The sequence below is a fragment of the Salminus brasiliensis genome, chromosome 19, assembly GCF_030463535.1.
Source record: "Salminus brasiliensis chromosome 19, fSalBra1.hap2, whole genome shotgun sequence".
Lineage (NCBI taxonomy): Eukaryota > Metazoa > Chordata > Actinopteri > Characiformes > Bryconidae > Salminus > Salminus brasiliensis.
Genome location: NC_132896.1, coordinates 27,301,062 through 27,319,259, shown reverse-complemented (window position 1 = coordinate 27,319,259; position 18,198 = coordinate 27,301,062). Strand labels below are relative to the sequence as shown.

The 18,198-nt window shown below is 39.2% G+C and overlaps 1 protein-coding gene across 1 annotated transcript in view; it reads right to left on the bottom strand.

The window, feature by feature from the left end:
- mgat4b (alpha-1,3-mannosyl-glycoprotein 4-beta-N-acetylglucosaminyltransferase B) overlaps positions 1–18,198 on the bottom strand; it is a 185,317-nt gene that overhangs the window by 62,537 nt on the left and 104,582 nt on the right. Inside the window, exons 2-4 of the mRNA XM_072663727.1 lie at positions 13,312–13,491; positions 12,709–12,852; positions 9,056–9,189 (exon numbers count right to left, since the gene is read on the bottom strand). Of these exons, the coding sequence (XP_072519828.1) occupies positions 9,056–9,189; positions 12,709–12,852; positions 13,312–13,491 (458 nt within the window). The remainder of the gene's footprint in view (positions 1–9,055; positions 9,190–12,708; positions 12,853–13,311; positions 13,492–18,198) is intronic.

Here is an 18,198-nt window from a genome sequence, read left to right as displayed (position 1 = left end):
AAATGTGTGTGCTGTTTAAACTGAATACTGAATGAGCAGAGAGAGAGAGAGAGAGAGAGAGAGAGATACAAAGAGAAGGAGCGAGTGAGAGAGATACAACAAAAGAGAAAGAAAGAGACAAAGAGAATGAGAGAAAGAGAGAGAGTGAGATACAAAGAGAGAGAGATACAACAAAGGAGAGAAAGAGAGAGACAAACAGAAGGAGAGAGAGAAAGAGAAAGAGAGTGAGAAATAAAGAAAGAAAGAGAAAGAAAGAGAGAGATACAAAGAGAGACAGAGAGAGAGAGCTAGAAGAAAGATAGAAGTACTAGATAGTGTGTGTGTGTATGTGTGCGCAAGAGAATAAGGGATGGGGATAGATACAAAGAGAGAGGAGAAAAAAGTGCTAGACACAGAGAGAATGTGTGTACTAGATACAGAGACAATGTGTGTACTAGATACAGAGAGAATGTGTGTACTAGAAACATAGAGAATGTGTGTACTATATATAGAGAATGTGTGTACTAGAAACATAGAGAATGTGTGTACTATATATAGAGAATGTGTGTACTAGAAACATAGAGAATGTGTGTACTATATATAGAGAATGTGTGTACTAGAAACATAGAGAATGTGTGTACTATATATAGAGAATGTGTGTACTAGATACAGAGAGAATGTGTGTACTAGAAACATAGAGAATGTGTGTACTATATATAGAGAGAATGTGTGTACTAGATACAGAGAGAATGTTTGTACTAGAAACATTGAGAATATGTGTACTAGAGATAGAGAGAATATGTGTACTAGATACCGAGAGTGTGTGTACTACAAACAGAGAGAATGTGTGTACTAGATACAGAGAGAATGTGTGTACTAGAAACATAGAGAATGTGTGTACTAGATATAGAGAGAATGTGTGTACTAGAAACATTGAGAATATGTGTACTAGATACCGAGAGTGTGTGTACTACAAACAGAGAGAATGTGTGTACTAGATACAGAGAGAATGTGTGTACTAGAAACATAGAGAATGTGTGTGAGAGAGGGAGAGAGAAAATAGAAGACAAATGGATGCTTTCTTGAAAATTAAGAAAATGGTGTGTGTGTGTGTGTGTTTGTGTGTACGTGTGTGTGTTTGTGTGTACGTGTGTGTGTGTGTGTGTGTAATAGGTAGTGTCTTCGCTGCTCTTCTGGTGCCCTTTTAAAGCCGCTCTATAATAAAGATGAGAGATGGCATGTGCTCAGACACAGCTTAGAGGACAAACCAGAGTCAACGCACACACACATACATAAACACACACACACATACATAAACACACACACACATACATACACACTGGTGCCTGAAGTGTCAGGGAGGAGCCGCGGGTGCCGAGCCGGCGCTGTCCTTGTGAATAAACTGATTGCAACTGGTTGGGTTTAATGAGCACACGCGAGCTGCCCTCAGCCTGGTTCTCTCCCTCACTTCTAAGAGCTGCAGAACAGCATCACTACTGAACTGCATTCTACTGTTTAACGCATGAAAAAGCCCCTGAACAGCTCTGAAGAGCTCCTGCTGGGCTGATGTTTCAAACAACACTCTGCTACAAATGAGCAAAATGTGGGAAAAGCTTGGGCCTGATACTCTAGCAGCAGTTCAGTACTTTTGTCCCTGTTTACTGAACCAAAGACTACTTTGGTTGGGGCAGTGGTGGCTCAGCGGTTAGAGCGCCGGGATATCGATAACAGGGTTGTGGGTTCGATTCCCGGGCTCGGCAAGCTGCCACTGTTGGGCCCTTGAGCAAGGCCCTTTACCCTCTCTGCTCCCCGGGCGCTGGAGTTGGCTGCCCACCACTCTGGGTGTGTGTGTGTACTCACTGCTCCTAACACGTGTGTGTGTGTGAGTGTATGTTCACTACCAGATGGGTTAAATGCGGAGGACACATTTCCCTGTACAGTCCACACTGTACAGTGACGAATATGTGCACCTTTATCCTTTACAGAAAGTACTGAAGATCTTTTTGATTCGTAACATAGTGGAACCCTTTTTTTTAGAGAAGTAGGTTTGAGACCAGAAGGTCACCAGTTCGAATCCTACCAGTAGGTAAGGACTGGGGGTGGGGGGAGTGAAGGCTGTCTCCTCCCTTAATCCACAGTTTAATCCAGCAAGAGACCTAACTAACTAACTGCTCCCACCGGTGCCCACTACTCCAGGTGTGTGTGTGTTCACTACCACAGTTTTGTAGGTAGTGAACTGAGTAAGCGGATAGTAAGGCTGAATAAGTGTGATAAGGGATGCTGAACGCTTTATTTCATTTAATTTATGTGAAAAGAGTGTAAAAACTAGAACTGGAACCTGCCGTTTATCGTCGCTCTCTGCCGGCATTCTATATAGCAGAGCTCTGATAAACGATGCTTCGCTATGCTATTGATGTTTATGACCAACAAATTGTTTATTATTATTATTATTATTACTATAGTAGTATTCATATTATTATTATTAGTAGTAGTATTCTTGTTGTTATTAATATTGCAAATATAGTGCTGCAATCTAGAAGCAGTAAGTAAAGGAATCAATATTTAGAAATTGATCTAAATAAACAGTTTACAAAGTTTGTTTTGCAGTCTAATTGTGCTGCATCTCTTATGTCATATTTTCTCATTTAACTACATGAAACTGAGAGAGCAACTCAGACAAGGGCCTGTTTATCTACAGGTGGAACCGGCTAGAACAGTTCCAGATACCACTGATGCCACCTTCAGAGGTCTTGTAGAGTGAGCAGTTTTGGTAGCATACAGAGGACCAATGGTATATTAGGCAGGAGGTCATCATGTTTTGGCCCTTCAGTGTATATTTAAAGGTGAAAAATATCTAATGACTAAACTTTATAGTGATTCAACAACTGATTTAGAGAAATTCTTTTTCATTTTAGTCATATAAATATGTTTATGCCAAATTTAAACAGTAGAGACAGTTGCTCCAACAAAAGCAGGATCAACTCCTTTTTAATACCCTTAATTTAGTAAGAAACAATGAATTAGAGCAGGTGTCCTAATACTTTTGTCCATACAGTGTATGTCAAAAAGTGAAAATAGCAAAAACGGAGATGCAATTCCCACAACAGGGAATTATTAATTGCTTGCTAACATGTTATTTTATAACATACAACAGAGCTTATAATAGAGTGCTCACAGAAACGGCTTTATTATTGCCGCTGTCATAAAGGTCAAGACTGTCATCATGTGTCTCCAGGCAATTCCCCCAATCCTACATGCAACATGAGTGGGCTGTGATCAATATCAGGATGCAGGTAAATGGTAATTACCCTCCAACACTGTAGTACCGCACCCACCCACACACACACACACACATATATATATATATATATATATATATATATATATATAGAGAGAGAGAGAGAGAGAGAGAGAGAGTAAATGCCCAGTAGGCGGGGTCGTCATTTTCCCATCCTGAACTGTGTTATGAGGAGATGACTGAATCCAAGAGGTCCATTAAGGGAATAATGATTTCATGTATGGAGAGAATCTTTAATGACAGCAGGAAGGACACATGCACACATTGTCCTTTCACATAAAGATTACACACACACAAACATCCTTCACCACTGACCTTTCTGAGAGGCTCCCTTGAATTATACAATCCCACTACAAGAAAAAAGGTGTGCTACAGATTTCTTTTAAAGCCTTCCAGCCTTCTGACCACACACACACACACACACACAGTGTTTTTACTATATTTAGTGAAGACATTGATATTTCTAGATTTTGATCATTTGACATTGATAATTCTAGAATTATTGTAGCCACATAATAATAAATCTACACTTAAACCTAAACTTAACCTTAACCATAACATACTAACTCTAAACCTAACCTTAACCATAACATACTAACTCTAAACCTAACCTTAACCATAACCATACTAACTCTAAACCTAACCTTAACCATAACCATAACATACTAACTCTAAACCTAACCTTAACCATAACCATACTAACTCTAAACCTAACCTTAACCATAACCATACTAACTCTAAACCTAACCTTAACCATAACCATAACATACTAACTCTAAACCTAACCTTAACCATACTAACTCTAAACCTAACCTTAACCATAACCATAACATACTAACTCTAAACCTAACCTTAACCATAACCATACTAACTCTAAACCTAACCTTAACCATAACCATAACCATACTAACTCTAAACCTAACCTTAACCATAACCATACTAACTCTAAACCTAACACTAACCCTAACCCAAACCTTAACCATACTAACTCTAAACCTATCACTAGCCCCAACCTTAACCATACTAACTCTAAACCTATTACTAACCCTAACCTTAACCATACTAACTCTAAATCTATCACTAACCCTAACCCTAACCATACTAACTCTAAACCTATCACTAACCCTAACCTTAACCATACTAACTCTAAATCTATCACTAACCCTAACCTTAACCATACTAACTCTAAACCTATCACTAACCCTAACCTTAACCATACTAACTCTAAATCTATCACTAACCCTAACCTTAACCATACTAACTCTAAATCTATCACTAACCCTAACCCTAACCATACTAACTCTAAACCTATCACTAACCCTAACCCCAACCTTAACCATACTAACTCTAAATCTATCACTAACCCTAACCCTAACCATACTAACTCTAAACCTATCACTAACCCTAACCCCAACCTTAACCATACTAACTCTAAATCTATCACTAACCCTAACCCTAACCATACTAACTCTAAACCTATCACTAACCCTAACCCTAACCATACTAACTCTAAACCTAACACTAACCCTAACCTTAACCATACTAACTCTAAATCTATCACTAACCCTAACCCTAACCATACTAACTCTAAACCTATCACTAACCCTAACCTTAACCATACTAACTCTAAACCTATCACTAACCCTAACCTTAACCATACTAACTCTAAATCTATCACTAACCCTAACCCTAACCATACTAACTCTAAACCTATCACTAACCCCAACCTTAACCATACTAACTCTAAACCTATCACTAACCCTAACCCCAACCTTAACCATACTAACTCTAAACCTATCACTAACCCTAACCTTAACCATACTAACTCTAATCCTAACACTAACCCAAACCTTAACCATACTAACTCTAAACCTAACAATAACCCAAACCTTAACCATACTAACTCTAAACATATCACTAACCCAAACCTTAACCATACTAACTCTAAACCTATCACTAACCCTAACCCTAACCTTAACCATACTAACTCTAAACCTATCACTAACCCTAACCTTAACCATACTAACTCTAAACATATCACTAACCCCAACCTTAACCATACTAACTCTAAACCTATCACTAACCCTAACCTTAACCATACTAACTCTAAACATATCACTAACTCTAACCTTAACCATACTAACTCTAAACCTAACACGAACCCTAACCTTAGCATAACCATACTAACTCTAATCCTAACACTAACCCTAACCTTAGCATAACCATACTAACTCTAATCCTAACACTAACCCTAACCTTAGCATAACCATACTAACTCTAAACCTAACCCTAATCCTAACCTTAACCTTAACCATACTAACTCTAAACCTAACACTAATCCTAACCTTAACCTTAACCATACTAACTCTAAACCTAACACTAACCCTAACCTTAACATAAGCATACTAACTCTAAACCTAACATTAACCCTAACCTTAGCCATACTAACTCTAAACCTAACATTAATCTTAACCTTAACCATACTAACTCTAAACCTAACACTAATCCTAACCTTAACCTTAACCATACTAACTCTAAACCTAACACTAACCCTAACCTTAACATAAGCATACTAACTCTAAACCTAACACTAACCCTAACCTTAACATAAGCATACTAACTCTAAACCTAACATTAACCCTAACCATAACCATACTAACTCTAAACCTAACCTTAACCATAACTTTAACCATACTAACTCTAAACCTAACATTAACCCTAACCATAACCATACTAACTCTAAACCTAACACTAACCCTAACCTTAACCATACTAACTCTAAACCTAACCTTAACCATAACTTTAACCATACTAACTCTAAACCTAACATTAACCCTAACCTTAACCATACTAACTCTAAACCTAACATTAACCCTAACCTTAACCATACTAACTCTAAACCTAACACTAATCCTAACCTTAACCATACTAACTCTAAACCTAACCCTAACTTTAACCTTATCAGCCTGTACCTTTACCAAACCTAAACCTAACTTTAATAAGCTTTTAGTTTTTCTGTAAAAAGTTGAACTGTGCTGTCTTTCAAACTATTTACTGCAGTCTAGTGATTACTGGATCATGTAGTTCCTGCACACAGTGTGTTCAGTAATGTGTTTTGTTTATATTTCGTTTTGCAACAACTAGTCATAGCCGGTTTGTTCTGCCAGTACCTAAATGTGCCTGCAGTTCCAGAAACACTCCTATACTGTGGTGTTAGCACTTCTAAGAACCCGGAACAACTGCATGTGTCATAAAATAACAGAGCAGTGAGGGACATGTTGTGTAAAAATGAGGATCATAATGTTCGATTTTCACCATTTCTCCCATCATCACACCGACTGTACACATTGCCATGCTGCGTGGATCTACCCAGCCTGCCTGCTGTTCTAACTGGCCTGAGTGCAGATTCTTACTGGTTGACGTCTGTACCCTGCCTCAATAGTGGGGGATTTGCTATCAAGGGTTGGGGAGCAGTGAGCGGCTAGTGTTAGCGGGCAGGCCATTAGTAAAATATTATGAGACGGGTTAGCGGGAGCCGGAGGGATCGTCGTGGTAACAAGGTCTCTTGTTAGATTTGCAAGTGCGCTGACCTTCTCTGCAAGCAGAAGACAGCTCATTGACCTGCTAACGGCACACACAGACATGCGCATACATGCACACACTAATGCAAACATACTGTACACTCCTGACCTACCAATAACAAATGCACCCCCTCCCACACACACACATACACACACACACACATACACAAAGTATGAAGATGTGAACACTAACAAACCAAAGTACAGCATTTCTGGAAACACATGGTACTTATGGACACACACAAGATACAGAAAGTCCAAAATGTCCAAACTTTGCTTCTTCTGTAACATTAGAGTAAACATTAGTGTTTGTCCAATGAATGCAAATGACCAGAGTGTGTACTATCTGGGTGTACTTCGTTAACTAGTTCTTAAGAATGTTAATTAATTAAGCGTTTCTCAAAACCTCTGTAAATGAAGTACTACATAACTTGTTATTTACAAAGTGCTTCTTTAGCAGGGTCTTGCCTGTAGTTCAGCAGCTAAAAGCCAGGGGCTGCTAATTTTCAGAGGAAGGGTGCCACAATAAACCAGAGAAATAATAATATGAAATAAATACAGATAAACAAATATAAAATGTATCAAATTTAAAAACATATACATAAAATGTAATTCTTCATCTTCTTCTTATTATTTACTATTATTATTACACAATAATAACAAAGCCTACAGAGGTGCTCATTTTGTCAATTTAATTTTGTTTCCTCTAGATTTATTCACTTTATCACATTTAGGATGTCAATAAAATGTGTATTTTGATGTGTATAATTTGATCGGGGATGGACAAATAGTTTTTTTTTTAATATATTTTCTGAATGTAATCTAACCTATTATAATTATAATGCTTACTTTTAAAAAATAAATAAAATATGCCTCTGCACACGCAATTTTAGCATTTAGTTTTCTGCAATGTGTCAAAATTAAGTGCTTTAACTACTGCTTCAGAATGTGTAAAATTCACATGTACAGAATACATTTTCATTTAGACCACCAACTACATTTGACCAGGGCTGCTCCAACATACATACTACCACTACTGCTACTACTCCTACTACTACTACTACTACTAATAATAATAATAATAATAATAATATAACAAAATAAATGCATTTGTAATTATTTGTGACATTAATATAGATTCTAGTTGAATTACGCAGCCGTAAGCATATAAGCATTTCCAGATGAGAACCCCGGATTTCAGAATCAGTGTAGTAATGTTGTTTGTAACACTTGTTCCATGTTTTTGGGTGTGACAGTAAAGACACACTGTGTATTTCACAGGAAACACTCGCAGAATTGACTCCTTTTCTTTTGATCAGTTTCAGGAAAATCACCCCTGATAAAGTGAGATCTACAAGCGTTTAGATTTTTGGTCTCTCAGCAGTTTGTTTTTAATCAAATTGACCTTTTTAATGTTTTTTTTTTAATGTGCGTAATGTTAATAATTACCTGCACAGTGACTGTTGGCGCATACATTTCGGCCTACCAATGGAATAAGCTGCATTTTTTCCTGATCTCTAATTTGTAAGCAGCAAATTCGTAATCTGAACCATAGCACTGGGCCTCATTCCCCAATACCTTCCTTTTTTGGTATTTTGGTATCAGAATCATGACGTGTTTTTAAAGCACAGAATTGTTCTTATAATCCACTGTCCTTGTAAACTGATGGTTCACATTGTCTACATATCCCAAATAAGGAAACATTGGTGAATGTCAGAGTTTTAAAGTGGGCTTTAAGAAGAAATTTCCTCTTAAGAATGGTTGGGAAATATGGCCCACTGTTAGCAGGTGACAGAGCCACAGGTTGACAGTCCTTTCCTATGGGATTTGTAGCTGCTTCACTGACAAGCGGTAAGCAACACATCAGCACATCAACAGACACAAGACAATTCTTACATTCTTATAAAACTTACATTTTCTCATCTTTATGCTAATTAATTATGATGTGGCAAACTAAACGACTACCACTTTAGAAGGTTGAGTTCAATACCCAGTGATGCCACAGCCATCCGTGACCAGGAGTCCAAGAGAGCCTGATTGGCCCTCAACCCCCCCCCCCACACACACACACACACATCACATGGTGCGTGCTAACTAGATCAATCATCTAGTTAGACAAGTATCCTTGTTTAAAGGTCCTGCCATAAGTCTTCAAGACAAACTAATGAGCTGTGCATCATGGGAGTTGTATTCTTACCTCAGCGATGAAGACCACGATGACGCAGTCCTCTTTCTCTGCCTGACTCAGCTCAGACATCAAAGAGCTGAGCGTGTCCGTTAAATACGAATGCACCTCCCTCTTCACGCTGGGCACGCCCATCACTATTGAAACTGAGAGACAGACATGACCATTAGCCTAGCACTGTCAGCAGCAGTTCACGAGCCAAACGTTCAGAATGAGGACGAGTATGGAATTTAAAATGTGCTTTGGCCCGGGGTTAGACGCTCACACAGGACTAATGCCTGTTACACTTCAGTGCTGTAAGGAGTGTGGGATGAGGACGAGAGGACAAAGCGAGATAACGGCCTAAAAGTGAAAGAGGAGGTGTATACGGCCAGTTAAAGTACTGCAGTAAAGGGTTCAAGAGCTACTCGTGAAAACAAGTGCAAACAGCATTAGAGCAGCTGCTCCACAGGCCAACTGTTTGTAAAAATAAACATTATTTTACGTACAGTAACGTGTTTATTAACACAGCAGAACAGGCTCTGACTGACTGACTGACTGCAGCTGCAGTGTCCGGCGATACTAGGATCTTAATAGTGCTTTATAGTGCTGGCAGACAACTGTTTAGAAATAAAATATAATATAAATAAAATATATAATAAAATATAAGACAGACAGACAGACAGATAGATAGATAGATAGATAGATAGATAGATAGATAGATAGATAGACAGACAGACAGACAGACAGATAGATAGATAGATAGATAGATAGATAGATAGATAGACAGACAGACAGACAGACAGATAGATGATAGATAGATAGATAGATAGATAGACAGACAGACAGACAGACAGATAGATGATGGATAGATAGATAGATAGATAGATAGACAGACAGATAGATAGATAGATAGACAGACAGACAGACAGATAGATAGATAGATAGATAGACAGACAAAGAGACAGACAGATAGATAGATAGATAGATAGATAGATAGATAGATAGATAGACAGATAGACAGACAGATAGATAGACAGAGAGACAGAGACAAAGAGACAGACAGAGAGAAACAGATAGACAGATAGACAGACAGAGAGACAGATAGACAGACAGACAGACAGATAGATAGATAGACAGACAGACAGACAGACAGACAGACAGACAGATAGATAGACAGAGAGACAGACAGACAAAGAGACAGACAGAGAGACAGATAAACAGATAGATAGACAGACAGAGAGACAGATAGACAGACAGACAGATAGATATCTTTAATAAACGTTTGGTCATTTTATCAGTAAAATGTGATCTAGTATTCCATCAAAATAATTACCAATGGAGTAAGACTTTTCCCAAAGTTACACCACAGGTTTGACTTTAAATAAGTAAACATTCATGTTGAAATACAATAAATCAATATTATATAAATATATAACAATATTTTTTTTATTTATTGTTGAAGAGCTTCTGAGTGGGAGAATCAGGTGAATCTGATCAGATAATACAAAAATTTCTTAATTATTCAAAAGATCATTCATTATAGTCATTTTTTTCAGATTACATTTCATATTGTATATTGCTATGTACAATGTTATATACTTTTTTTGTAATATGAAACTGTTACCAAGCCTTTTCCATATAATACTGTACAGCAAGTATTATATGTAGCAAGAACACTTTGGTCTGTAGTGTATATCTTTCTATGGCAATCTTACAAAACCTTCTCAACTTTCAGTGGAAGTCAATGTAAAAAGTAAAAGAATTTGAATCATTTCTACTGGTCCATTTATCATGAAATTCTGAGACAGTGTAAACAACAACTGCCAGAATGAAATTATGCCACAAAGTGAATTTCTTTGCGCAACAGTGATGACATGTAACTTAACTTCACTTGAGCTTAAGTCATAAAAAACTGTCTCTAGATGATTCCCCATAGAGTGCAGCTAACTGTCAAGCCAGGCTCCCTAATCAGCCCCTTGGTAGATCTGCATTCAGACCACCACCATATAACTACCTCCCGGTGGTCTAATACACACACATCTGTGGCTCAGTGAGGAGCTGGAGCTAACAATCTCCGGCCCTGTGCTGCTGGAACACGGGCACGGCTGAGAGAGCGGGGGCAGAGGCAGGGCTGGGCTGGGGGCCAAGCAGCCGGCAGGGCCTCGGGGACAGCAGGCTTTCTCCTCCCCCTTGAGCCTGGGACAGTTTCTAGATGGCTAACCACAGAGTGGCCTGCTCCAGCGGGGGTAAAGACCCAGACACATCCAGGCAAAGAGCCAGAGAGAGCATTGGAGGAGAGGAGGGGGGGTAATCGTGTACCTTTTACGTTATTTAAAATTGATATTACAGCTTAAAAAGGTCATGAACAGTTATTACTGTTCATACAGTATTAAATATGATCTATAAAGTAATCTATTCTCAAAGGCCTCTAATTCTGAGATAGTCTATGTTCTTCCTTCATTCACATCTTGTTCAAGGTCTATTAACAAACTATATATGATGATTAGGTCAGTGGGAGGGCACACAAGCTTCAGTTTGTGTCTTTCCTGGCAGATCATGGTGAGGTCTGGAGTATGCTTTGGACCATGATCCTGTTGTAGAAGTGATCCACTTTTCAGCTTTGAACGGAGGATTATTTTATTCATTTATATTTATTTAGCATTTTGTAGGAAAAAATATGCCACTATGACAATGAGCTAAACTGATGGCTGGAATACTGGGTCAGAACAGCTCAAAAAAACAGACAGGTCTTGTGGGGGTTTTCTGGTATACAGTAGCCTATATAGGAGTGCAGCAGTATGCTGTTGTTGTATGGTATACAGTAGTATGAAAATGGATGGTTATTATTCTGTGCACATTGAGTTTAAAGACCAAATAATCAATTGATTAATAGAGAAAACTTTCATGAATAAATAGTATCAAGCTTCAAATACAGTAAAGTGTTTGTTCAGCTAAACAATACCCTGTTCACATTCCTTTACGGGTAAATAAATAAGAAGAAGAAGAGGAAGAAGAAGAAGAAACAACAACAAGTGGAAGAATTGTGAAATACTGTTTACTGTGATACTGTAAATCAATGATATAGTGTATTAGTTAGTACAGGGGCCTCTGTACAAACTGGTGGGGCTGTTCTTTAGTAATAGAAGTTATAATACTAATATTATAATGGTTATAACACTTTCGGCCCACCGGTGGTCCATAGCCTTTTTAAGGGGTTAAAGTATCTTCTGCTAACATCTTGGTACCAGATATCACAGGACACCTTCACAGGTCTTGTGGAGTCCATGCCTTTAATGGTCAGATGTGTTGTGGTGGCACAAGGGGGACCTACTCAGTATTAGGCAGATGGTACTATTGTTATGGCTGACTGGTGTATATTACATACACACACACTCAAGGGGAAAGAGCAGCATAAAGAGGCAAGATGAGAAATTCTTCTTTTTTTACTGAAAGTACAAAACAGACAAAAGGGCAGAAAGAAATGAAAAATAAAAGGTGTGTGTGTGTGAGAGAGAGAGAGAAATAGAGAGAGAGAGATAACACATTAAGGGAAGAGTGATGATATTACCAGAGATGTGAAGAAGATTAGGGATGACAGGATCAAAGAGTCTGAGACGGGGATAACAGTTAAGACGTGAGATGAAAATACAGACACAAACACATACACACACACACACACACACCTCCAGTGCGGCCTTGGCCGATGTGCACGGCGGGCTGCAGGCTGGTCTCTTTGGCCAGGAGATGAGGCAGGTGGTGGAAGATGCTGGGCAGCTGTAACACATTCTTACTGCTGGTGACGTTCCACAGCTTCAGCTTGGTCTCGTCTGAGAGAGAGAGAAAGAGAGAGAGAAATGCTGTACAGAACTCAAATCTCAAATCACTCCAATCACTGGCCACTTTATTAGAAACAACCATAACTATATAATATAAGAAACAGAAACTGATGCAGATGCAATGTCACCGGGCAACCAACACGCTGTCTACCCAGCAGACGCCAGTGCCGGTCAGCACTGCACTGGAGTGATGTGGGGGAAAAAGTGCCATCTACCCAGCCTAGAGAGAGCAAGGACAACTGTGTACCGATGGCCTAGCAGCGTGACCAGGTTTCGTACCAGCAGTCCTCTGGTCATATTGACAGCGCCATATTCCACTGTACCACTCAGGACCCCCTAGGGTAGGTGTTTCTAAATAAAGTGGACAATGAGGGCTTGGGTAGCGACTCTTCCGCAGTTTAGGTCTACGCTCTGCTCGGTGTAGGTGATCTGTTTCTCATGCTTTCTCACCAGACAGGCTGCTCCAGGTGCGGTTGATGTCCCGCAGCGCTTGTTTTTCGGCGATGGCTCGCTTGATTTCGTCCAGCACCAGGTTGAGCTCCTTCGAGCGCTTCAGGTTCTCCTGCTCAGCTGAGTGGAGCCTATCTCTCAGAGCCAAGAACTCCCTCTGGTAGATATCAACCACATTACCTGCACACACACATACACAAACACAGAGCAGAAAGAGAGGCTTTCATTTAAAGAGGATTCCAGTACACTTGCGGAGAAACACTGCAGCTTCTCTGTCATTTTTTTTTATCAGGTTTATAATTCATGCTAACACTGTTTAATAATTCAAGCACAGGTCCTTAACATTATGCACCAATAAATACAGCTAAATTATTCAAACACAGCTTTTGAACAGAGGGGAGGGGGGTTCACAAAGCCCTGGTGATGAGAACGAGTGGGGGAAAGAACACAAGATATTTTGAGCCCTTCTCTCTCTCTCTCTCTCTCTCGCTCTCTCTCACCCGCTCGCTCTCTGCCCTTTAAAGGACTGAGGCTGCACTCGTTTACATTTAGAGAGGCTGTTTTTCAGCCAGAGGAGGCCAACAGCACAGAGAGCCATCCATCCATCCATCCCTCGCGCCTCCTACTTCTGCTACTCTTCCATCCACTTCCCTCCTTAACAGCCCAGTTCACGTGCCTCCCTCACTGACTGGTCGATATCAGTCGCTGGGCTTGAGTGTCTTCCGTGTGGACGTGGCTTACACACTCAAATAGCTGTAAGAACCTGAAAAGAACCTGAAATTAGCTCCATGCAGTTGCAGTAGGCCCCTGCTTCAATTCCGTTTGACTGAGATTCCTTAAGGAAATCACTCTCGCAACGCACAATTTCACATTTCGTCGAGACTTGGTTTGATTACTTCGGCACGATTCACAAAAGATTCCTTCATGAATTTCATGAAATACAGAGAGTTTACTTCAATATGTAAACCGCTGGTAACACTCACAAACAGAAAGTCCAGATTAGTCCCACTGGAAACATCTAGGAATATTCTATAGCAAGAATATCTCTACACAGAAGAAACAGAGAATAAAGTAATAAGGGAATGGTTCATAATCCGAAGCATAACGCATCATCTGTCAAACATGGTGGAGGCAGCAGACAACAACTTGACTTTCCTGTGTTAAATCACATGTCAAATGTTCTAACTTTCATGATTAATCATTTTTCTTAATAAACTTTAATGATTACTCCAATATGCAAATCCTTGCTATCTGTAAATATGTACATGAATAATCTCAGGTATCAGCTTTGGTATGCATGTCCTTATTATACTTTTGTTACATTTAAAATAAAATTCTGAGTGAATGTACAATTCCTTAATTCTTTAAACCCTAGGCTACGTTATAAGGTATAACTGCTAATTATTTGGTATTATTTTTCTGTTACTTCTTTAAATTATTTAGTAAGTACTACAATTTATTCTGTACTATAAATTATTAAGTAACTAAATTATTCTGTAACTACTAATTACTTGGAAATTATTATAATTTATTCAGTAACAACTGAAAATTATTCAGTAACCACTATAAATTATTTGGTAACTACTAACTACTTTTAATTATTCAGTAACAACTATAAATCATTCTGTAACTTGAAAATCCATATAAATTACTTTAAAATAATTACTATAAAGTATTCAGATACAACTTTATAATTACTCTGTACCTATAACTATCTAGTAACTATACATAATCCTGTAACTACAACTAAATTATTCAGTAACTAAATAATTCTTTAACTTGGAAATCAATATAAATCACTTTAAATAAATTACTTGGAAATGACTATAAATTGTTCACTTACATCTAATTTACTCAGTAGTTAGTGTAAATTGAGTAACTGCTAATAATTTGGTAACTGGTTACTGTAAGTCATTTACTAACTACTACAAACTACTATAAATTAAAGTATAAATGATCCAATAAAAATGTAACTTGTTGTTTGATGGTGAGGAACATACAGGCCTCTAGAGTTTAAAGAGTTAATTATTCTCATTTTTAGAGTCAAATCCAATATTAAAAACCTGAAGCAGTTGAGTTGTCACCTTCAGGCCGCTACGTCAACGCATTTTTACACCCCTGCTAAAATATTCAGCGTAAACACACCCATTCCGACACCACACACTTGAAACGCCCAAGAGTTGCATAGTCTTTTTATAGCACAAATTCCAAGCATCTGTTTGGATGAACTGACTAGATTTGTGATGCTGACTGGCCACCATCCAGGTAGAGGGTTTGGCAGTGTCAGAGCTGAGCATCAGAGCCTAATGAATGAATCTGTTTCTGCGTTATTCATCTCAGCATCCTGGCAACAGCTCAAGTGTTACAGTAAACATATTGTACAAGAACGTCGAACAACTGTCCAAAAGGCAGATTCAGCAAAGGCCTGTAACCCGTTACCTTCCACTGCATTAGAAACGCCCACCTGGCACCTCCTCTCACTGAGCACCTTGTGAGCTCCACCTACTTTCTAGATCACCATATAGATATTCCGGACAACACGGGTGCACTTTGCTAAATAAACATGATACATCGTCCTCTGTATCCGCATCAGCAGATACGTACATGATCCTGACCTCAGCTCACAATTCTCATTTTGGTGCCTCCATGCTCCTGTAAAATTTAGGAATTTCGCAATTCTGCCATTTGCCAAATATTAACCAGCATATGTAACACTGTCCTATTTACCCAAACCAACACTACAAGTCAACAGGCACCCAAATCTTTGCCCATACACTTCTCTAACCCACTCAAACTACATCCAGCTCTTCATTAAGGTTGCACAGGCTTGTGTATGTGGTTTATGACACATTATGACTATGACTGTAAACTACAAAAATGCTGAGACACGTCATTTTAGACACAATACAGTTTTGTCCATGTTTATAATTTACAAAAACTCCTAAACCACATCGGCATGTCTTCGGCACCCTAAAGAAGAGCTAAATAGGACACCCCATTTTCTCAATGGGTTTGAGAGAAGTGTGACAGCACGTGTTTACAGAAATGATTTGGGTGAATATTAGCTTCTACTGTACGTTAGCCTCATAGCTGCAGCACTAAACTAAAAAAGAGAAAAATTGAACATTGAATTCAGTCTCTTAGGCTAAACTGCTACAGTGGAAAGTGGTGGAAATACAGTATCACTGTGTATTTCATTCAGCTTCCTTATTATTAACGGATTCAGTCAAATTAAACTATATTTAGCAATATTTGTCCATAATCTCAGGCAATAAAGTAAACTGTTAAAAGTAGAAAGCTTTCTCTCTATAATCAGCAATATGTCACATTTGCCAAACTTCCTATGTAAAAGTCTATTAGAGATTCTATTGGAATAGATAGGCCAGGGATGGGCAACGGGGGCCGAAGTCCAGTACAGCTTGCTCATTTCCCTGCTCTAACAGACCTACTAAACTAAAGTGCTTGAGTGGGAAAAGCAAAAACCTGTGCAGGATTTCGGCCCTCCAGGACCAGAATTGCCCACCCCTGCTATAAGCATATGATTTACTAGACAGCACTGGCCGCAGTTTGAAAAGAGGTGACGGCTGACTTTACTGGTATAGGAGGAGGCATGTGCTTGTCCTCACCCTCATAGTGTCAGCAGTGTTGCTGTGATAGGGGGGAGTCCGAGTGAGTGGGTGGATTAATTGGTTCAGATAGATTGGGAAGAAATTTTGACCAGGGGTGACCAGGGGTGCTACCCCTCTATCGATCAGGTTTTAGTATGGAAATGTGAAACTGCTTATATATGCTTTCCCAAACCTACCTGGTGTCATTTGCTTCTTTCAACACTCGCTATCTGTCTTGGTTTCTATTCTGCACACCCTGGTCTCAAAGCCTTGTGCTAAAGGAAGAGGGAATGGGAGTAGATTTGGGTTTTAGAGGCTAATCCTAAACCATCAGGCCTTCTTTTCTTTTGTTTTTTTGGGATAACGTCCCACTTTCAGCACACATAGTCCCTCTCAGCGTGAGACAAGCGGGAGAGTGAAAACACATCAACAGAAACACACACACACAAACACTCACATACACACACTCTCTGTAATGGCATCAGGGTCCAAATCCCCAATGTAATCTGTAATTACACTGCTTTACACCGGCGCAATCCAAGCCTCGCCTCAGCGTGAGGACACGCAGTACCATGGACAGCTCAATAATCCAACAATGACATCTAGACAACAGGCAGGGCTCAGCATGCGAGTGTGTGTGTGTGTATTTTTGCGTGTATGGGCTGACCAGGTGGTGTCTGATGTGAATGAAAGCTCTCCTAAATGACCTGCTGATCTGATGTGTTAAGCCCCTGGATATGTAATACCCTATATGTAGGTGTATGCTTATGGAACAATAGATGTCGGCTTGACATCGATACAGGTGCAGAGTGAACTGTGTGTGCATATGAGAGAGTGCAAACAGTATGATAAGATATACTATATGTCCAAATGTTTGTGGACACCCCTTCCAATGAATGCATTCAGTTACTTTTGCCAGAGAGGTATAAAAAACCCAGCATTTAGCTGTGGAGAAGTGTGATGGATGGCATCCTGGCTTCACTAAAGCTCTTGTTGCTGAATGCAATGAACCCTCACAGAAAAATCTAGTAGAAAGCCTTCTTCCCTGGACAGTAGAGACATTTACTCCAACAAAAGCAGGATAAACTCTTTTAATACCCCTGATTCTGAAGAAACAATGAATGAGCAGGTGTCCCAATACTTTTGTCCGCATAATGGATTTACCTCATTGTGAGAACCAAATGCACCCAGAATGGTGGAAAGCACAAAAACGACTGACAATTAGTATAAGCTCACTATTGAATAATAATGGTTCTCAAAAGGTTCTTCATGCAGTTCC